Below are 23,852 nucleotides of genomic sequence, written 5' to 3'. Positions count from 1 at the left end.
AAATTAACTAAACAATTATGTTAAGACAAGGGGCGTCAATCTTACAAGACCCACAACCTTTCAAACCAAAAGAGACGATATAAGAAGCAATAAATAGAAATGGGAAAATTATGGCAGAGCATAGACATCAGGAATCAATAATTTCTTAAATTTTTTGTTTACCCATAGTTGGATCGCTCTTCCAAAAGTCCACCTTATTGGCATAGGATTCGGTGGTATTTCATTAAAGATTTCAATCAATAATAGTCCATACCATTGCATACTTTTAAAAGTTGAATCAGTAATAGAAATTAAATTATATAGAAATATTGAAAAGGCCATTGCATACTTAGAAATATTGACATCATTTATATATGCGATTGAGAAGACACATGCAACATATTTTTGGAAATCTATAAGCAATTTAAAGAGGACTTGTGGCATGTTAACATTACCATATCAAGAGCGACAAGAATAAACAAGAGATCAATGTATAGAAGAGATCACCCATGTGTGGTTTCTCATCAACATATCAGAGACAGCAGAAAGTTAGATTATCTCATCAATGAGTATTCAATTATGGATCATCTCTTATGCTTTGTAGTATCAGTTATCAACTTATCGTCAAGATTCAATATACATTTAATAAGAGTCCTTGATTGGAAAAGTCTTGTAGAATTGAGCTTGTGAGCTACTAATCATTTATTTTGTAAAATCTACATAAGGGGACATTACAACCTAGCACTGATGCATTGCCACAAAATCACATAAGATGCATGTTACAAGCCTGAAATGTACTTTTCATACTTTCTCAAAACCTTGCAAAATGTCTGCTGTTTCAAATTGAGAATGTAGCATGACTGTAACAAAATTTATAATTTCGGGATGTGTAATGTAATTTTGTTAAATACTAAACAGTGGACCCCAAATAGTAGGAATTAACTACCAAACAATAATAAGCATAACAAGGCAAACTTGGAAGGAGAGACCCACTTTAATATTAAAAAAGAAAGTTTGCTATCAAAGAAGAATGTGTTTTTCAAGTGCAGATGCAGCCTATCCCATTGGGGACATCTATGCATCCTGGGGACTTCCAAGGCATCCCCAGCCATCCCTGGGACATACAGCTGTCCCCCGAATTTTTGGGATGTCTCGTGTCATTTTTTTAAATCAGGGACAGTGTGGGAACGTCCCCTAGCCGTGTCCCCGTCCCGGAATAGACTAGGGATGTGTCCTAGACGCCTCCCTGGGTAACATTAACAAAATCTGATTTCCTTCATCTTAGGTATAACTGTTCATTGATTTTTTTTAATAAACATATCAAATATGACTTGTTCGATGGATGCTTCAGTGCAGTTCGACCATAAAATTGGCACAATGACTTGGCAGTGAAAGTGTTAAATGTAGTGATGCTACCATATGAATATAATGCCAGCGAACAAGGAGGTTCTTTTATTATCAAGTTTGTTTGGGGGATCAAGTATTTCTTGTTATACTTTCACAATGTGTGAAAGTTTTTGAAAGTAAATCTTTTTGTAATGGTTATTCCCTGGTTACCTATAGTCTTTGTAAATTAGGGGGACTTTGTGTAATTTTAATTGTAAAGCTTTGTATAATTTTGATGTATATATTGGCTGCGAATGGAGGTTTTCTTTTTGGTTCTTTCGTCTAGGAGCCCTTTTGAACCAATTTCTTATATAAATAATATATCAGTGGCTTGCCACTTTTGATTTTAAAAAACTACTAAAATTGTTCATTAGTTGTTATTGTTCTAGTCTAGCATTATATTTCATGTTTGCATTATTACTCAAAAAATAAATGTAAACACAGAAAAATCCAAAAAATCAGAATATTAGAAAAATCTAAACAATTCCTTTTCACTGGTCAAAGTCAAATTTCGCACAACACTAAAGAAATTCCAGAAAATACCTTATTAGCCTCTTTCAGTCTTTATCATTGTCAAGACTTCTCACTAAATGTTGTTGTTGGGATAGTTGGATAAACGATCATTTTGACAGTTGTTTCTTTCCTAGAGTTTTGCTGATTGAAAATACCTAAATCAAGATATATATTGGCTTCTATAACAACCATCCAATCGAATTCTTTGTTTTGAAGACTTGGGATCTCTTGGGTGTTAGATGCATCAAAGCTTATTGAAAATTAATATGAATTCATATTATAAAAACTTGTTAAGTGAAAAATATTTTCTTTGATCATGAAAGTAAAGTCATATCAAGAAACATGACAGTTAAAATACCAAATTTAGACAAAAATGGTTAAGAAATAATTTTTTATACATGAGAAGTGAAATCATCAATAACATGTGATTCCTATGTTATTTTGTGCTACAGGGATCCTGGAATTAAATAGAAGCAAACAAATGTCTTAGAAACAAATATTAATTAATAGGAACAAATAGATAGAACAAAATGCCAAGAAATAAATATTAGTTCTTCTTAAGTATTAATTAGCAACAAATAGATGGCTTAGAAACTAAAGTAGAATGTAAACCTAGCTGCAAGTAGTATCGCACCTGCCAGCTGGGAACAAAATAAGGCACACCAAGATCTGCACCAACTTTCCTCGCCACAACAATATGACCAATTTCATGTGCTCCTAATATAGCAATTGTTATCAATGCACCAGGAAGACCTTCCTCCAATAGTCCAAAATTTCCAAAAGACGACCTATGAAATTAAACACATAATCTTATATACGAATAAAAATCATTTGAAAATAAACAAAAAATACAGATGACAACTATCAATTCCAGCATTCACTCAAGTTTCCAAAAGGAGTAAAACATTAGAATTAGAGAATCAATATAAGCAAATAATGATAGCTAAGGTATGATGATAAAAGAAAATTGTCCCACTTGAGACAATTTGAATGCACAAATCTTATTTTCTATTATATGATATGGTATTAGTGAGAAGTAATTGGTAAAATATTAGATGTAATAATAAATGATCAAAGATGATCATTATAAAGAAATTACAAATGTAGAAAATACCAAGTTTCTAATATGAAACTGAAGAAGTTCATAGAAATGATCTTATCTACCTAATTTACATAATATACAAAATATGGCCATTAAAGTAAATATAATAATATTCTAATAAACTCCTTTAACGGCCAATCTACCAACAACACGAAGTTGCCCCCTAAATTTACCAAACTTATCTGGACCAAGAGGCTTGGTGAACATGCCTATAGTCTAATCCCCTATTGGAACATACTGCAAGTGAACTCTCTCGTCTTTAACCAGCTGTCAATTGTAATGACAGTGAACGTCCACATGTTTGGTTCTTTCACGGAAGACAAGATTCTTGGCATGTTTGGGAACTCCCTAATTATCAGAGAGCAAGGGAGTCAGATATACTTGAGATAAATGCATATCTACAAGCATCTAATTATTGGGTGGATATTTTGCAACTAATAGTTTTTAGGACTTATGTTACAAAACAAGGGTTCTAGTCACAGCGTGTGAGAAAAAGTCTCTCCTACCTTAAAGGGAAGGCTCCCCCTTCTCATTGTTACTTGAATGAATTCGAGGTAAGCAGGAAGTTGAGAGAATCTTTAAAAGGGTGTTACTACTATAAATTTCTCTTTTGTTTTAGGAAAGAATCCAAATACTACTAAAATGAGCAATGGAAACCATAAAACTCTAACTACACTTATATCCTGAATTAAGACAATGATACCAATAAACTCAAATCAACCCACAAATTGATTGTAACCATATTGGCTTAGATCTATGTCTAGCTCCTAAACTATAAGGACAAATAGGGAGCTCACAGACTCCTACGCAATCCTTCAAAGTTGAGATTCTACTAATAGGGCACACAAACTCCCACAAGTAGATAATTTCTAATTCCAATTTCACCACCACAAATGTAGTACATAGACTTTCACAAAAAGTGATTTCTAAATTCTAAAATTCTAAGTTATCCTAGCACACAGATTGAAATTAACTATTCTATGCATGCTTTGAATATGAACAAGTTTGCATGAACTGAAGAAAGCAATACAAATTGTAGACATTACTTACAATATACACTACGAAAATTGTTCCCAGACGCATCCTCGAAACAAATTGCTTCTTCTATACACTTCTCTTTGAAACTTGCACAAATGAATCACAATTATACTTGCACAAATTTTGCTAAGTTTGCTTGGATATAAAAATATGATATTTACAATGGACGGTAGTCCCTTATATAGGCAAAGGAGTGAGAGAAAATAGGCGAAAAGGGTGCGAGAAACTCAGCCACCTTGACTAAGTCAAAAAGGAAAGAAGACTTATTCAATTACATTGTTGAAGGCACGTGTAATTTGATTGCATGCAAATCAATTACACACATGTCTTCTGAACTACAAGAAAGCTAAAAACAAACTAAAGCAAAATGACGAAAACATTGAATCTGAACAAATCAATCCTATATATTATCAGCAAAGGCTCTATATTTGGTGATGTAATTGTCGATGATTGCAGGATCGGGAGTTCTTGTATTTTAAGCCACTACATTCACTTTGACAACTGTGGTGTTGCATCTTTTGATAGCCTCCTAATTCCCTTGTTGATCAGCTAGTTTTCATTTGAGAACTTGATGTAATCAAACTTTTTCTCAATCCACATTTGATGTGAACTCTCCTTTGTCAAGTTTACACATTCTGGAATGTCCGACATTTCGAAAACCTTCTCAATGAGTATGGATGTAAACTCAAAACAAGTTTCCCATCAGCATCTTTAACTGATATTGTTTTTGAATCAATGTGCTTAGCAGACTCCCACACGAACTAAAGTTCAAGGATAGCTATTGAGAAAGTGGACCAAATGAATATTGCTTCTTTTGATTTAAAGCACACCTTCTTGACAGGATGTCTCTGTTCTTTGAAGAAATTCTGACATATCTATATAACTAATCTATGTGTCTGTAATTCCATTGAAACTTGAGATGGAGTGGTATGAGCTAATTCCTTGTCATACTGATACTTCATTTTATCTTTACCTTTAGAAGGCGAATATTCTTCAGAGATATCATGACTCAGAGAGTTTGCTGCAACATGAAAATTTGAAAGGGTGAAAACATCTTCTAATGGAATTGAATCCATGAGGACTTTGAGATTTGAACAACAATAGTAGACTTATAGAGGATAAGAGTTCTAGGTATGATTTGGATACTTTATGAACATTTAAATAGGCTGGAAATGATACAAACAACTCCTTTTTTGGGTAAGAATGATCAAAATCGGATTTTTTCAAGTGGATTGTATATGGGCAAAATGTGGCTTTTTGGCTTGAATGACTAAGAATAGAAGACTTTATGTTTGAAAATGAGAGTTTTACCCAAAATTGGGATTTAAAAATCCATTTACATGTGGTGAAAACTTACTATTTTTGGTGAAAACTTACTATTTTTAACTTATGTAAATGTGTAATTGGTTTTTAAAAGTCTGATTACAAATTTGGAAAATATGGAGTTGGGCAAATTTGTAGATGGGATGAATATGAAAGCTGGAAATGTGAATGGAAGCTTGCATTTTTTAAGACAACTTTCATTATTTTCTACACAAAGTTGCTCTTTAAAAACACCAAAAACAAAAAAAAAAGAAAAGAAAAGAACATACCTCTTTCTTTGACACAAAATGGGGGCTTTCAAACACCTCAATCTTGCAAGAAAATTCGTTTTGGAGTGAAAGAACCTTCTTGCATTTACAAGGCATGAGATTATGAAATTTTTTGTGTTTGAAAACAAAAATCTAGGGCTGTAAATGAACAAATGGAAAGCAAAGAGCAAAAGAATGCATTGAATATGCAACAGAACAAAAAATTCAAACAAAACCAAAGATTTACACTTGGAGAGCAAAGAGAAATCTTGGAGAAAAGAGCAAAAGATTGCATCAAATATGCAACAAGAACAAGAAATACAAACAAAACCAAAGATTTACACTTACTTAGAGAGCAAAGAGCAAATCACAGAGCAAAGATGAAGTTGGAATGAAACTCTTCTCTCCAAATCGGGTTTTTCAAAAGCACTTGCATATAATGATCAAAAATTTTGAATATCTCTCTCCCAGCCCTAAATAGCACTTTTCAAGAGCCATTGCACATTGGAATGGAATGCTGAAGTGCAGAATGCACTTTTGGGAGCGATTTGCATATTTAAATTATGTGTATATGCAGAGTTTAAGTGCAGATAGCATTTTTTGAGTTCCTTTGCACATTGCACATTTGCTTTTATCCAAACCGTAGTTTTGGGTGTGATTTGCACATTGGTGTTTGGTCTTCAATGCTAATCTTAACTTTTGGAGCAACTTACATATTGCATTTTGCATACCAAGTGCAAGTAAAGACAAATCAGGGTTTTGGATGTTATTTACATGTTGCATTTTACATGAAATATGCAAGTAAGAAGCCAATCCCACTTTTTTGGAGCAAACTACACCTTGCACATTGCAGAAAAATGAACACCCAAGAGGCAAATCATAGGTTTAAGAATGAGATGGATATTGCAAAGTAAGAGAAGTTCCCTTTGAATTTTTAAAGTGCATATGCAATTGCACTTTAGAAGTGTGATTACATGTGCATTTGCAGTGTAAACAACACCCAGCCAAGTAGTTTTAAAGAAAACAAGTTGTTTTGCAAGCCAATCGTGGTTTTCAAAATGAAACATATATTGCATATGTTGGGAAGTGAGATGCAATATGCAAATGGCCTCAAGAAGTGCAGTTTGCACTTGAAATGGGAGTATAACAAGCCAGATTGCACTTTTTATGAGCATTTGCATATTTAAATGGTAGAAAGCCATACTTTTCAAGTGCATTTGCATATTCACTTGAATGCATATGTCAGTGACTTGTTTTAACTAGTTCTTTTCACTTGGTTTCTATTTTGCACATGTATAATTGTTTCACTTAAGTGAAATCGCACCTTTTGGGGTCTATTACACATTGCACATGAAACTTCATGTGTAATATGTAAATGGGTTGAAAAAGTGCACTTTTCACTTAAGTTTGAAATAAGTAACTTTTATTAGATTTGTAGTTTCTCTCTCTATATATATGGCTCTAGTGTATATTAAATAGACATTGCATTTATGTAGATTTTCCTTTATATCTATGTAGTTTGTTTGTTTTAGATCTGCCAACATCTATATTTATTTGCTTGCCTTAATTTCTTAATTGACTATTTATTTATTCTAACTTGATTTCCTTTTTTGCTCCTCCATTGTCTATAAACTCCTCTCTTCTATTCACTTGTTCGAATCTATCCCATCACTTTCTTTGCTCTCTATATTCTTGTCCATATTAAATACTTTCCTTCTTCTCCCCCTTGATCTTTTGTTCTCATATGCTATCTCCAACTATTGATTATTTTCTACACGTCAAAATTGACATCTATAGACAGAATATTATCATGACTTGGAGTAATCCTTCGAGGGGTCTCCATTTGAGGATGGCTTTCTATACTGAGCACTTCATAGTTATCTAGGATGGGGTGATTGGGCACCCTTGGTACCTCACTTGCTGGACACATGCCCTTAGCATCTCCTTGGGGGCTTTAAGAGTGGGCTCTCATTGGTTACATATTTAGACTGATCATCAGATTGATAAAGACGAGAGGATCTATCATCTTTGACATCTTCGAGAGGAGGAAACTGAGACTCATTTTATTTTTCGTTGCCCCATCATCTACGAGATTAGAGAGAGATCTCACTACTTGTTCACAAAGTACAATTCCCTCTTGTCTTTCTTCAGATATGCCAATCAACAATGTCACGTCTAGGAGGCCTTGCGGCTCCATGATCACACCATACAGCCTCATCTATCTTCGATGCAACCACTGGACCAGCTTATCCCCTCATTCTTCAGTCCTAGCCTAAGGATTGAAGCAGCCCCTCTGCCACTTTTTGGATCACACCAAATCTGTGAGACCTCGCAAGGGGTACACTCAGCAGCACCACCCTACTACTTCTAGCGGCTCTTCAAGACAATCAAGACCTCATCCTCATCCTTGCCTAAGGCATTACCCCTTGGTTCTTGACTACTTGCTTGTGAGGAGTAGTTAGTTGGTTTGTCTTCCTTTGGTTCTTGTTCTTTTTCTTTCTTGTCTTGTTATTTCCGCAAACACCGTTTGATGCTCCCACTACTAATGATTGTCTCTTTGTATGCGTTTAGGTCCCTGAGACCCTCGTGGTCTCTCATTGGACATTATTAAATTTATCTTATCTTATCTAATTAATGACTATGAACCTCTTTTTCTATTAATGATTTTGTAATGGTAGATTGAGTGAAATGAAAACTGTTGTATTCCAATTTGATGCCTTTGAGGATGAGTCATCGTTATGGTTGTTGTTGAATAAGACATTTATTCAATTTATTTATTCTTCAAATTAGCTTTCCTTAGTCCTTAGTTCTTACCTTGTCTTCTTTCTTGTTCTATTTCTAGCTTTTGTTTCTTCTCAGTCACCGTTTGGTGCTTCTGCTTTGGCTAGCTCCTCTGTTTGTATGCTTAATCCCATAAACCTTGTTGGTGTTTTGTGGATATTAATATTATTATCTTATCTTATCTTACCTTATCTTCCTGATGATGTTTCATTTTATATCTTATTTGATGATAGAGTTGTTTGAACCAAACCAATTCATTCGTTAGTAGCTATTTATTTATTTTTTTGTTTTAATTATATATCATCAAGTCACTGACTAAAACCCATCTTTGTTGTTGACCATGATATACATCTTATGATGCTCTAAAGGAAGAAGTATTACAATTATTCGCAGAAAATTTATTTGCAAGTTATAGCTCCAATGCCTTATTTGGTGAGTCTTCATTTTATTATTTCCCTCTCCTATCGCCAATCCCCTTCAACCTCTATAGTTAATGAATTGATTTTGTCAATAATGGCCTACAATATTTTCTTTCCTTGTTTCAATGTAGTTGTTATTTCTAATTGTTGATGTTTGATCACTATTATTTTGTTTTTAATTCCTCTTCATCTATCTTCCGTCCAATTAATTGCAATCGCTATTTTTGGTACTACAAAAATGGAATAAGCTTTGGCTCCAACTTTCATCCTTATTGCTGTTGGGTTTTATCATCTTTTCTCACCGAATGTAGAAACTAAACCCTATTTGATGGTGTATCATGTTGTTCCTACCTCTATTGATTAGGCGTTATCAAAGGTGGTTGTTTTCCCATTTATCTATTTGCTAATTGCTTACTGTTTGATCACCTCCTACTTGAGATTCCTCGTTTTGATGACACTATTCATGTGTTCATGTGTATGGATGCGAATTCCTCCTTGATCTAATGTATCCAATATAATGCTCTCCCAAATCTGATGTCTAATGGGTTTTTTCTCCCACTCCAGGTCTATATTTTTGTATTACTTATTCCGCATGGACTGAATGTATGCAACCTTTCGTTTAGTCACTTAATATGGTATTATGTTATCTTATATAGTTTGTTTAGTAGTATGAGATTATAATCTTTTAATTAGAATATACTCTATGTAGTTTGTCAAATGATATATATTTTATCAAAATCTATATTAAGTATATTATAAGCTTTTAATGGCATATATAATATTATAATTTCTAAGTAGTATAACTATTTATAATATATTTGACTTTTTTATCGTAAAATTATCATTTATAATTGATATTTAATTATAATTATATTTTCTAATCTATATCTCATATCTAATTTGTAATTATATTATATTATTCATTTATTTAATTATTTAATTTGTAAATATAATACTATTATATTTATTATTGCATATTTATTTATTTATTTGGATCTCCAATATAGGGGACATCGCATGTATCCTATAAACATAAGCTTTTGAATCTTGGAATCTAGCTTGGAGCAGGGTGGCTATAATCCATACATATGCTAAAGAGCCAAAAACTTTTAGGTGGCTGATCCTGAGTTTGCAACCAATCCAGGCTTCCTCAAGAGTCTTCCACTTAACAACATACCACAGTAAACACTGCTTCTGCCCAATATTTCTTAGGAACAATTATGTATTCCATCATTAAATTGGCCAATTTTGTAATGGTGTTGTTGCAATGTTCTACAACATTGTTCTATTGAGGGGTGTATGGTGCGGTTCACTGACACTTTATACCATGTGTATCACAAAGAGTGGAGAAAGAAGTAGAACAAAACTCTCCCCCACCCATCATTGGACCTAAGGAATATAATATTACAACTAGACTCTTTTTCTACTAAGGCCTTAAATTTCAAAAATACAATAAACACATAATTTTTTACTATGAAAGTACACCCACATTTTATGACTGAAATTATCAACAAAAAGCAAGAAATACATGCATCCAATAATAGGAGTATTCACTGGACCACACACATTAGCGTAGAACAACTATAGTACCTTAGAGGCTCGTCATGAGTCACCATCGTTTAATGTTGTTTTGTGTTGCTTTCCAACTTGACAAGCTCCAAAAATGCATCAATTTAGAGTTTGCATTTCAAGTAAGAAAGGCCCTAAATCATCCCAAACAAGTTGAGTAAGATAGTGGATGTTTATGTGACCATATCGTTCAGATAAGAGGTTGTTGATTGAAGAAGAATTTAAAGGCATGCTCAAGAGAGTCGCATGTATCCACAAGTTTGTATAGACCATGATCCTCAATACCAACAGCAAAAAGTAGTGTGTGTGGCATGATCAACAATCGAACACTTGTGTGTACTAAATACCAAATCAAGCTAAGGATAATGTCGCATGATCTAACTCACTAAGAGTAAGTTAAGTTCTATGCCATGAACATAGTATACATTGAGGTAAATGAGATTTCTCCCACTAAACTATATTTGAACGTTTCCCTTGCCAGACAATAGTATACTCTACACCTCCTCCAAATATAACTAAGTAAAGGGATAAAATTTTGTAAACCAATCACACCTAAGTGAAATGTCAAGCACCATAATCTATATACTAGGCAGAAGATTTTTGCATGGTTTGCAAGTCGTTTAGCCATGAAGGCATAAAAGACCAACTCTTTCTATTTCGTGCACTCAAGAACATTGGCTTTAGGTTGAAACCCTCCCTACTTCTGTTGTTGGGAAGCCAATTGATTACGACAATCCTTGAGAAGATGGCTATGTTTGTGACAGTAGTTATACTGAACTTTCTTCTTCTTTGAACCATCTTGAGACTAACTAGGGCCCTTCACCTGAGATGACAGAGATTACTAAAATTTACCTTTATCCTTGTGAAAGAATTTGGCTACAAAGGCATGCTCTAAGGAGGACAAGCCAATACTACTAACAAATTGTTGTTTCCAACGATCCTACTGCACAAGTTTGGTGAACAACTCTAGAAATTTCAAATCAACATTAGTGGAAGTAATGTTGAGAGTCTCTATAAGGTGCTCATAAGATATAGGTAGACTCTTCAAGATGATGATCACTATATCTTCTTCCTCCATTTTCCGACCAATAACTTCGAGTTGATCTTAAATATCCTTAATTTTTGTGAGATGCTCCTGTAAGGACATGCATTCATCCATCATGACGAAGAACAATTGGTTCTTTAAGAAGAACGACCAGCTCTTGTCCGATTTCTCATGCCATTCCTTTACATGTTGGCAAATGTTTGACGTTGACTTTGCAGAAGGAATCTAAGGCAACTAATCATATGACAAAGAGCTTGAGAAGCATGACAACTTCTTGATTCTGGTCATCAAACTTGTCCTGGTCTTCTTGAACTATGGTACGAGTCTTTGTTCCCAAAACAAGCATATAAAGGCGGCGACATTAGAAGATTGTCAGTCATTGAATCTTTGATTGTCTTCCAACATTAAGTTGGTCAATGATGCAATCTTGCATGTTTCAAAAGACACAGAAAATGAGAAATAAAAAAGAGGAAATAGCACAAAACCTAAAACAAAAATCCCAATGCAAAAAATAGAGGCAGATGCTCATACAGACTTCAAAAAATGATGAAGTAATATTGGCACAAATTTCAAGAAAAAATCCTAGTTGACCCAAAAAAACGTCAAAGATCTAGAAGAGATCTCAAAAATCCACTAGGAATTTGTAAGCAAAATAACATTTCGACTGGTATAGTTTATGAGGAACAAAAATTGAGACACTCAATTTTGATGACAACCCAATTGAGGTTTCAAGAAACCCATCAGAAATTTATAGTTAAACGTTTAATCAGACACCCAAAAAAGCATTTCAAATGAAACTCTAGTTATTTGAAAAATATCTCCAAAAAATTGGGAATGAGTAGTAAAAAAAGGCGGGTGTATGTATAGAAGGTCGAAAGCAAAACTATCGAAAATCCACTTGAGCGCACAAAACATCGACACAAAAGGGGTTGTGTCAATCAAACAATGGTCGAAACTCCAAAAAATCCATTTTTTTAATTTTAGACAGCAGTTCCAATGGTTGCTATGATGCAAACAAAGACGTAGCAAAGTCAAGATGTCAGTAAAAAATGCCTTGAAACCCCGACAAGCAAACAATCCTGTCATGAGCAAAAGAAAGGAAGCTTGTGTTTGGAATTGAAGAGGACTGCAGCCACGTTTTTATTACCAAAATATCATTGCCCAGAAAAAAACTTCAAAGAAATATGTGTAGCAGCAAAAACAACCCTCGATCTTTGTGTTTGTAGAGAAAAAAGGGCTCTAACAAGTCTTGAAACCATGTTTGGGTTCTAAAAAAATTTGCAAAAACAAACTCCAAGTAAAATGTAGAAAAAATAAAATAAAAAATTTAATCAAATAATTTAACAAGAGAAATTATATCTTTTTTTTAAATATCAAGATTGCTTTGATACCATATTACTATGAATTGGTAAAATATATGATGTAGTAACAAATGATCAAGATTCAAGTCAGCATTATAAAGGATTTACAAATGTAGAAAAGAGCAAGTTCCTAACAAGCATTGAAACTCTAGGACTTTGAATGACACGTCCCTGAGAAGTCCCTGCACCAGGTACTTGGAGTACCCAAGTAACCCCCTCCCCCCCCCCCCAATCGCCATTTCGCAACCATCTCGTTGTCTAGACGAGTAATTGAATTTCTATATGAATTTAAATTTTAAATGTTACTATTGGGTATGTACTATGTTACTATGTTGAATGTTCAATGGTTCTAGTTCATGTTTCAATTTTGCTATGTTCAAGTATTTCAATTTTGCATGTTATACTAAAAAATCATTTTGTAGCTAGTATTTCAAGTCCCATGTGTATAGCATACAACACCCCCTGTTGTCATCCTGAAATTGAGGCCCTCTGTCCCTTTGACCCGAAAACTTGTCCCTACATCTCAACGTCTCCCAACACCGATGTTATACAGCTAAAAAGAAACTGAAAATCATAGAAACAATCTTATCTACCTAATTTACATAACATACAAAAGATGACCATTAAAGTAATATAACAATATTCCAATTAATGGAAATTATAGCATTTGACAAAACCACAATTTAAAAACATTTATTATCTGGTGTAAAATGAGAAAGAATACTTATACAATCCCTTGGAAGCATTTAAGCTACTTTGATATGAAATAAGATTGACCATTGAAAGGACCTTGCAAGTTTCTCTATCATTTGGTCCCCAAAGACAAAATGCATGGGGTATCAATATGTATACGTAGTAATCATCCTAAAAATTGTTAGAAATTAATGTTTACATCTAGGTATTAGGAATATTAGAATGCATGAAAAAAATTGGTGTCATAATATTAAGTTGTTAATAAACAACTTAATATCATTAATAGTCACAATGTTTGTTCCATAAGTTATTTTATTAGTAGTAACTATGTTGAGTTGTTAAAACAACTCAATATGCTAAGGAAAGTAGTTGAGGAGGTTTCTTATATAATAGGAAATGAATATATGTGTGTGTGTGTGTAAAGGTATTGAACGAAAATAAGATAAGTACATAATGTTTGAGTTTTCTTATTCTTGCTGTTGTTTCTACCCATAATTTTAATATAAAATTAGAGAAAAGTTGATTATGTCCCTATCCTTTGGTTATAATAATGTGAATTGAGCCATCAAACTAGTAGAGGGTTCTGGGAAACGATATAGAAATATAAAAGATTGAGATATTTTTATTGAAATTTCCCTTAACCCCTTTGCCCATAGTGGTGTTACACATCAAATTGAAGTATTCTATGCTCATTTTTTAGTCAAATAAAGCAATAGATTGTGGAGCCTATTATTAACCCTCTACTCACTACAATAGTCTAATTTAAGATCTCTAGTATTGCTTTTATTCTAATTATCTTCATATAAGCCTATCGGAGTTCAAGGGTCACAAGCAATTTGATCAATTCACTCAGATTGAAAAACATAGGATTGGCAGCCAATCAACTACTTGATTAGATGTGTGGAAAGGCTTGAGTACAAACTACGACCCATTAATCATTGGTAGAATGTCTTCCTTTTGTAGAGTTTAGTCCTTAATTGGTCGTTCAATTATCCTTTGGCAACAACTCCACATGTTTAGATCAATGCGTATTTTATGTGTCATCGCATTTAATCGAAGGAGTATGCATGCTTTGACCGAGTTTGTATTTCTCCTTCCTATGGCAATACCAGTCTGATCAAAGGATCGCAATGGTTTTATAGACTCATATTTGACAGTGTTTTAATATTAGAGCTAGTTTTTTTTACTTTGAAAGCATTGTGTTATTTCACTGGAGGATTTGTGCCCCTCCACCAACCCATTGCTTAACGTCAGAGATGCATGTATATTTCCAAACTATGACATGCATTTGAATGAGACAATAAAGTGCTCAACAAGGGCCTAGGTGTGCTTCCCTAAAGGAGAAGAATTTAGAGCATGGCGATTAGCACTCCATCTAGAAGGGAAGCATCGACAGCTTTGAGGTAAGCTAAATGAGGTTTTCACACTCACCCTTACTTACAAAAAGAGATTTCTCTACCATTTCGTGCCAAAAAAATGTCCCTAGTAAAGACAACAACACTGTGTTTTCTTTAATGCACTTTAAGTTCATAAGTGGGTGATGCTACAAGAAGTTCAATCTATGCATACAAAGATTGTGTGGAGATGTTCCCTTCTTGTCAATGGTTTGGGTGGTAGGTGAAGTTGTTCCTCTTTTGCAGCAATTTTATCTATGATAGGTTTTTTGATGAGTGACAAAATTAATGCATATAGGTATCATTTCTTTTTTATAAGGTAATTTTTAAGCATGCTTACATGTTTAGATCTTATAGAATTGGATTTGTGAAAATAGTGCCACAAAAATTCAAAATTCAAAGTTAAGACAAAGGAAAGAGAAGTTTTTGAGTTTATTTCTTATTTTAGTCTTAGTCAAAATTTCAATCATTTATTTTCTATTCTATAGTATAGTTGGGTAGTAATTGTTTTTGTAAAAAGATGCACTATCACTTGCACGCAGCATCCATCTTAAAAAGGGGTTAAATAGAGTTTCTTCAACTGACAAAGATTGTATTAGTATATTGATAAAAAGGTTTCAAGGTTCAGAGTTCCATACATGGCAGATTAAGCTACCATTGATCCTTATTGAAAAGGATCTATGGAATGTGGTAAGTTGTAAGTGGAATAACAACAAAACCAATTGATGCTGATGAAATCACGAAGTGTATTGTAAAGGATCAAAGAGCAATATTCTTGATTGGTCTTACACTTTTAGATGCATACTTCCACCACATTGACTTATCGAAGACCTCAAATGAAGAGTGGGAGAATTGAATGCTTTGTTTGAATCACAAGCATCAAGTGTAGGGATGGGCTTAAAGAAAAAATTGTTTGGGATAAAAATGATAGAAAGTGACAATATTGTTCAACATATCAGTAAGTTTTTATCTTTATTGAATCATCTAGCTGGGATAGAGGCTTGTTAGGTGGATATTGTGCAACCGACAGCTTGTTCAAATTCAATAGCAGAATAGGTAGACCAGCCATAGAGTATGAGACAAAATCTCTCCTACCTTAAAGGGAAGGCTCCCCCTTCTCACCATTCCTTGGATCAACTCAAGGTAAGCAAGAAGTTGAGAGATTTAGTAAGCGGTGATACCAATATTCTTTCCTCTTATCTTTTAGGAAAGAATGCACTTACCTTTGGAGTGAGTAATGGGCAAGATTAAATCTCTAACTACACTTCTATCTAATAGCTGGAAACGGTGATACCAATAAACCAACACAACCTCAAAAGTTGATTGAAAGCATAATGGTTTGGCTTTAAGTTCTATTTTAATCTATTTTCTAAAAAAATCTCTACAATTGGGGCTCAAAGACATCCAAAAGTAGAGAAATTCTAACTATTTTTGTTAATTTGAGATGATAATACAAGCTACAGTCAAAGCTTCTAGACTATGGATTATCACAATCACTCCTAGTCAAAGCTTCTACTCCAATTATTTCTTAACTCACTATGCTCTTTTATTAAACACACAATAACTACATGAATCAGAGATACTAGACACGATTACAGTAAAAGCTTCTAATTTGCACTATCATAACTGCTCTCAATCAAAGTTTCAACTCCAATTGTTTCTTTGTACTCACTTTTCTTCAAAATTAGTACTACACAATCAAAGTTATGCTTGCACAGTTTTATCAAAGCTCTTGCATAAAAATAAAGATGATTTTTACAATGAGAGAGCACTTCTTAAATAGGAAAAGAAGTGAGAGAGCAGGAAAAAGAGGAAGCAACTCGAACACTTTGACCCGGTAAAACTAGGTGTGAAGAATTATTGGATTGCATGTCAAGAGGACATGTTATCAAATTACATGCAATTGTATCACATGCATTTTTCCTTATACAACTACAAAGATGTAATGCTAAAAACTAACAAGCAAAAGGCGGAAAATTTTGAAATCCTTAAGATTGTCAAGGAATGTCTTATACTAGGCAATATAATCATGAACCATAGGAAGATCTAGAATCTTCGTCATCTTTGAAATAGCTTCAACCCTGATTGCATTAGCATGTGGTGTTTTTACAACTTCATAATTCTTTGCAAGAGAATCCCACAAGTGCTTTTCCACAAACTTGTATGCAGAGAACATGTTTATTGTATGTGATCCAAAATCTTCTGAATCAAAATCAGCATTCACTCTATCAATGTATCCTGAAGTCATTTCCTCTTCAATGAGGAATTTATCATCTTCAGTAAGGACCATGCACCCCATTTGTCTCAGATCACTCATGATCTCCATTTCTACTACCCAACAGCCTTCTAAAGCTCCCTATATTTTTGTCAAAAGTTTTTCCATTACCTATGCCTTATAATCCATGAGTCCTTGATATTCATAGAATATATCCAAAGATGGAATGGTGTCGCATGAGATCAACACATCCAAATTATTGCTTGCCAATTGATCCCTGATACCCAAATCTTCTTTCAAGGTATTGGTCTCTTGGTTGAAGGAAGCAATCATGTCATGGAGTCTTTTCTCAACACCTCTTATACGTTCAAGGACTTTGAGCGCATCTTTGATCAGCTGAACTCCTTCTGAGATAACCTTTTCAAACTAATCCTTTGCTGCCTTAGCTCTCTGATTCACCTAAATTGTTTGAGATGTGATGACCACGGGCTACGAGAATTGTTGGCGAATGACCTGTGAAGATGAGCATTCTCCTGCTTCAACTAATTTTTCTTTTCTTAGAGCTCATGATTTCTTTTTGGCATCCTGTAAAAATCTGAGCCGTGATTGTCTCCCAAGTTCAATTTTGGTGAACTTGTAATCTAAGTGACTAAGCTCGTCAACTAGTTTATCCACCAAAGGCTCTGCAATCTAGGTACATTTGGTCTTCTCTAAATCAACAACAATTCTTGAAATGACCTTTGCCTTTGGGAGTTTAGATTTATTTTTCTTTGTAGGGAGATCATTTGGGGGTAATACAACCTTCCTCTTTTTCATGGAGATGTTTCCCACCCATGCAGGCATACTAAAACCTTGATCTGTTGAAATTGGAACAGTGGCTACAATAGACATTGATCCTAATTGTATTTTTGTTATCATAGTGCATGCTTCAGTTTGAATAGCCGGAACCATGGGTGTTCTTTGAAATTACTCCATCATGAACATCTCAAACCTTGAAGCCGAGGTATCAAGCTAGGAAACCTAACCTTCTGCGAGAGTTGGAGAATCATCAAATCCATTTCCCAAATTCTCACATTGCTCTATTGTGAGGGTAGGAGTTGTAGAAGAGATGGGGAGTGCCAACATGCTCACCTTTGAGATGGAAATGGTAGACGTGAATACAGTGGAGAATGAACCCACATCATTGTCCACAGCATCCAAGAATGGTTCCTCCTGAGTAGATGGCTCTTGTTTCTTTGGCAGTTGTAGGGGAGATATGATCATTATCTCTCCCTCTTCCTCTTCATCTTCTTCATCAGATTCTTCCTTTCATTCTTGTGCTTCGACGGGTGCTTGAGAAGAATCCAAGGGTGAATTTGAACCTTTCCTCCCTTGAGTTTAAACTCGAGAGATTTAACTAGCCCATATAAGGATGAACCTTCTTTCTTCTTGATCTCCACTTCCAACCAGCCCAAAGTGATTGCAATCTATCACAATCTTTAGATGTACTCTCTTGAGGCCCTTTCTTTTCAGCCACTTGTTAATATTCTGCAAATAGATTGAAATCTATCAAAGACAGAAATTCCTTTCTTTTGTTGCCACTAAATAAGGCGCCAAACTTGTCAAGTTGAGTATTGTGATATTCTGGATCCAGGATCATGCCATCATCTTCAATCTCAAACCCTTCTGGAATCTCAATCATGTTGAGGTTGATGAATTGTTGCAACGTAAGCCTGCAGTAGTCCATCTTGATGATTTCTATCTTAGTGCACAAGTCAATCCACACATCCTTCATGCGATGAACATGGGCGAATGCCATTTGGATCTTTGAACGCATCCCTCGGTAATCAAAGTTGGATCTAGCCTTGAACTTCTTCAAGGTAATAAGTTGAAGTTTTGGTTCCATAGCTTTCGCCTTGTACACTAGAATGAGTGTATACGAACCAATCTAGAGGGGTTTTGCAGTGATAATACCAAATCTTGGCCTGTGTTGGCTATGTTGGTATGTTTGCACTTCCATAAGCTGTCTAGCCATCTCCATGAGAAAGATCCTATCAGTGGGATATCTCGGTAAAGTGTATGGTTCTCCTTGAAAATAACCAACTCTTAAATAGGTGAAAGTTGGAAATTGCAAGAAAATGCAACCAAACTGATTCACCTTTTTCTAGAATTCATCTGATACACTTTTGATTGCTAACTTCTTGTCAAAAAGACACCTAAAATGTCCAAAGAACGCATCTTGGACCATTCTGTAATCATGCTTGCTCTATGTTAGCGTAATCTGATCATAGTAGTTCCAGATGAGAACTAGAGACCAATTTCCCTTGGTGGAGAGTCCTGAGAACGTCCCCATGGCCACAACAATGTAGACCAAGTATGAATTCATGTAAAATGGTGTTGATGTCCCAACATGAATCAATTGTTTGCACAATGTTACGCTTATGAGCTCTCCCCAATAGATGGGTTCCTTGTTCTCAAAAATCTAGAAGATGAACTTATACATCCAGGTTTCAAAGTTACAAGATTCTTGGAGACCATAGATGTTGCTAAGGAAAGTTATCAAATCATTAACTTCTATGGAGAAGTAAGATTTGTGTATTGTTTTCAGCCATCTAGAGAAACTAGATCTCTTATTCTCTAACCAATTATCATTGGTATGCCTCTGATAATTTGATTTTCTCTAATTCCATAGTCGCAGAGACATTTCATTAGATGAATCCACGAATCCTGAAGTTGAATGGACTTTGAAGATTCACTCAATAACATCTGGATCCGAGCTGAAAATCGCCTTACCATCCACATCCTTAATTATTTTTTATTTAGGGCTGAAACAATGCATACATCTCAAGACAAACTCAAGTTCCAAGGCAGTCATGGGGAAGGTGGATATATGAATATTACTCCTTTTGATATGCTACATACTCTTGTTGCCAAGAGCTTCGATCCTCTGCAAGAAATTGGCCATGTCAATATGCCCAATCTTCATATCTGAGCTTTGATAAAGAGTAGATGAAATAAGTGATGCAATGTTGTGAGCCAACTCCTTGTCATATTGACATTTCGTCTTTCCATTTGCTTTTGGTGGTGCGGACATATCTTGCGCTGCAACGTGGAAATTCCAAAGAATTAATACATCATCTAAAGGGATTGGATCCATGAAGGCGTTAGACTTTGGTTTGCAATAGCAGACCTATGAAGAATAAGTGTTTGAAGTATTGATTAGATACTTATGGAACACATGTGATGGCTGAAAATGAACTGTGAAGCATGTATTTGGACAAAAAGGGCCAAAATCGGACCTAGAATGATAGATTGCATGTAGGCAAGGATGGGTCTTTTGTTTGAATGGCCAAGAATGCAAATTGGATGACTATGGATATGTGCAAAATAACAACTTTGGTATTTAAAAGTCTGACCTTTTACTGAAATCAGGTTCTCTAGAGGTAATTAGAAGTGGTAAAAATGAATCATCTTTCCTTGAGATAAACATGTGATTGGGTTTGGAGGATATAACTGCATGTATTGGAGAATGGAGTTTGGAAAATGTACAAAGTGTAGATTGGCATGGAAGATGTAAGCATGTATATGCACTTGCATTCTTGGGTGAGAATCCTCAACTTTCTTCCAAAAATCCGGTTCTCCAAGTGAAATCGCATGCAACAACCAAGAGCCTTTGAAAAATTCAAAGATTCAATGTAGATCATGATCTCTGAGGGTTAACGCATGTGCATGAAAGACCAAGATGTTATTGCAATCTTCTTCCTTCAAACGTTTTTGGTGTAGATTTGTTTTAGAAGACCCAATAACATGGGTGTTTTTGCTTCAAAATGCCAAAATGTGGCCTCCTAAGTCATCTACACGCAAAACATTTTTGGAGAATGCATGTATTTGGGCATTTTTAATGATAATCGTGCCCTAGAAAGTCAAACACATCAGACTTCTTTGGCATCGAGGAGGAAAAACGTGGTCTATTAAAGCATTTGCATGCATCCAAAAGTCCAAATGTAACCTATAGATGCATTTGCATATTTAAAAATGCTAGCATTTGTGACTTTCAATGCAAATTGCACTCTACCAGCCCTTTAACATGTGATGTTTAGCAAGTATACATGCTCTCAATGATAAATTGGACACTTGAGATGTAAGAACATGTTTTATTTTGCCTTTGAACTCCAATGTTTTTGACTTATGAGAAAAAATGCATTATGAGTTAAATGCATATGCAAAGTGAGTTTACAGTGGAAATCACACTCAAGAAGGCTCATGACATGTAATATTTTGGCTGGGAAAGGCTTTTCTCATGCAAATTGGACTCTAGGAATGCAAATGCATGTTTTATTTCATGCTTTTTCATTTGCCCAAGTAAAACTTTTACTCCCAAAGAGCAAATCACACTCTTGAAGTGCAATAACATGTTTTATTTTAGCTTTCAAGTGCAAATTGCTCTCCCTAGGTGTGATTGCATGTTTAAAAATATGCTTTGGCTTTCAAGCATTTGGGTTGGACAAGCCAAAATCGCACTATAGAGATGTGTTTGCATATTTTGGTCATTTGCATTTGCATGCAAGAAGAAAATCACATTCTCTATATGCATTTGCATGTGACATATTTCAAAAAATATATATTATTAAGTTGCATAACTTAAAGTTTCTATTTATCATATGACTAATTGATTTTTGAGCAAATATTACTTAAAGGGATCAAGTAGAATATTTACACTATATAGTTTACATATTATGTGAAAATATTTATTTAAAAAAAACATTTTACTTAGATGTTTTAAATAAAACATTAAAGAAAATTTCAACATTACAGAAAATCTCAACATTAAATTAGACTATATAGTGCACTATAGTCACTTAAGTGAAAAATCAAAAAACAACTCAAAATCAAAATATAACATAAAATGCACTATAATGACTTAAGTGATAAATTTAAGTCAAAGTAACTTAAAAACATAACATAAAGTGAATTTAAATTATATTTTTCAAAAATTCAACATTAGAATATAACATCCATTTTTTAAATATGCAATTGAGCTTGGAGAGTCCACTTTATTGGGCACTTAAATGGTCATATCTTTTGACTAACAAGTCTAATTAAGCCCTAATATATACCGAATTGAAGCGAAAGCCAAAAGCAAGAGATTCAACGAAGCAATAAGATTAAAGCAAACTAAAAAAACACTTGAAAGTGCAAATAAGGACTTCAAACGCTTCAAAAATCAAGCATAGGCTAATAAAATTAAAAAACAAAAAAGGACTTCATGAAAGCCTTCAGTAAAAGCATTCACTACGCGAATTGGGAACAATTGATTGATCAATTTTGGCCAATTAAATAGTGAATTATCTCAGAGATATGTGAAACTTAGTTGAAAAAGTTTCATACTGTTACCTCCATTTTGTCACCACAAAATGGAGGACAACAAGGCTAAAGTAGATAATGATGATTGAAAAGCTATTTTTTAAATAGCATGGCTCCTAATTATAGAAATATTGACCTCAAATTAAATTGAGTAGATGCAACTCTAGAAGAAATAATATCTACGTTGAATGATGATGGAGCCAAGAAAACTAACTTAGCTATAGAGGAAACTATAATGTTCGAAAGAAATAATCTTAACATTCCTCCAAATCTAGTCCTACATCAAAGGAAAATCATTTTTTTCAAGAATAGAATTTTGTGCTACTATTGCAATAAGAAGGGATACACTATTTTATGGTTTATGCATTTTGATTTTATAGTCTAGCCTTAAAGTTGGAAATGAGACTAGGTTTTTTTCTTTCCTTGTTTTAGATAGATTGAGGAAAATGTTTCATCTTGCAACCCCAAGCCATCAAAAATTGACATTCGTATTTTGAGTCAGCCATGCAATGCTTTTGGATGTAAGTGCAATCAGTCCATGTTTGAGCACATCCATTTGAAGAGGCATAATAGATTGTTTGTGGAGAGGTTGAATGATTTTGTCTCTGTTCATTACAACCTCTCTCTTAGAACTAGATAGATTTTGGACGCTAACTCCTCTTCTATCACTCTATCAGAGGTCAATCCAAAGTCTAGGTGGCTCACTGTGTCTACCAATCCTGTCTTCACTGAGGAGGACTGTGAGTGATTTTTGACCAAGCAGATAGAGTAGTTGAGGTTATGGTTATGGCTATGGCAAAGGAGGATAGAGCACGATCAGGCACAACTAGTGTTGATCAGAATGGTGCCTCACAGGCAGAGACTATGGTTTCTTATTCATTCAAAGACTACCTTAGACACCTTTGCAAGAGGAAGACTACTTTGAGGCTAAGGCTGAGCTAGAGCCTAAACCATAGAACTTTTATGTTTACCCATGTTTGGGACTATTTGATGTCATGGATTTCATTAATTTTATATACATCTAACAATATTTATAATTCTTACATCTATGTTTTCTTTTTCCTTCAGCTATGAATTACATTTGTACTTATGTGATGGATGTATGTTCATGTATGTGATCAAATTGGCTTCTATTTGATAATGTTATAGTATCTTTGAGCTTTATTCAATAATAGATGCACGGTGAAAGTTTTAAATTGTCAAAAATCTCTAAATTTCTAGGCTAAGTTATCGGCACTCCCCTATTTTCCTTCAGATTCTGGTATGGTACGTATCAGAATCGGAATCGTTCAAAAAACCTTGTGGAATCGAGTTGGGTTCTGTTTTTTAAATCCTAAAACATATGTGCCTTTTGCAACCCAAATCCGATCGTTTTTATGTTGATGTGGCAATTTGACTTCAAATCTGGGTGTTGACACAGCATTTTGACTTTAGTTTTCTGTC

The 23,852-nt window shown here is 34.4% G+C and overlaps 1 protein-coding gene across 1 annotated transcript in view; it reads right to left on the bottom strand.

The window, feature by feature from the left end:
• Positions 1-23,852, bottom strand: part of EGY2 (ethylene-dependent gravitropism-deficient and yellow-green-like 2) — a 119,290-nt gene that overhangs the window by 56,412 nt on the left and 39,026 nt on the right. The window contains exon 9 of the mRNA XM_089798383.1: positions 2,513-2,666. Coding sequence (XP_089654509.1) covers positions 2,513-2,666 — 154 coding nt within the window. The remainder of the gene's footprint in view (positions 1-2,512; positions 2,667-23,852) is intronic.

The sequence above is a fragment of the Cupressus sempervirens genome, chromosome 8 (genome assembly GCF_028749045.1).
Source record: "Cupressus sempervirens isolate cs-2001-9-10 chromosome 8, ASM2874904v1, whole genome shotgun sequence".
Taxonomy (NCBI): domain Eukaryota; kingdom Viridiplantae; phylum Streptophyta; class Pinopsida; order Cupressales; family Cupressaceae; genus Cupressus; species Cupressus sempervirens.
This window is presented reverse-complemented; position numbering and strand designations above follow the sequence as displayed.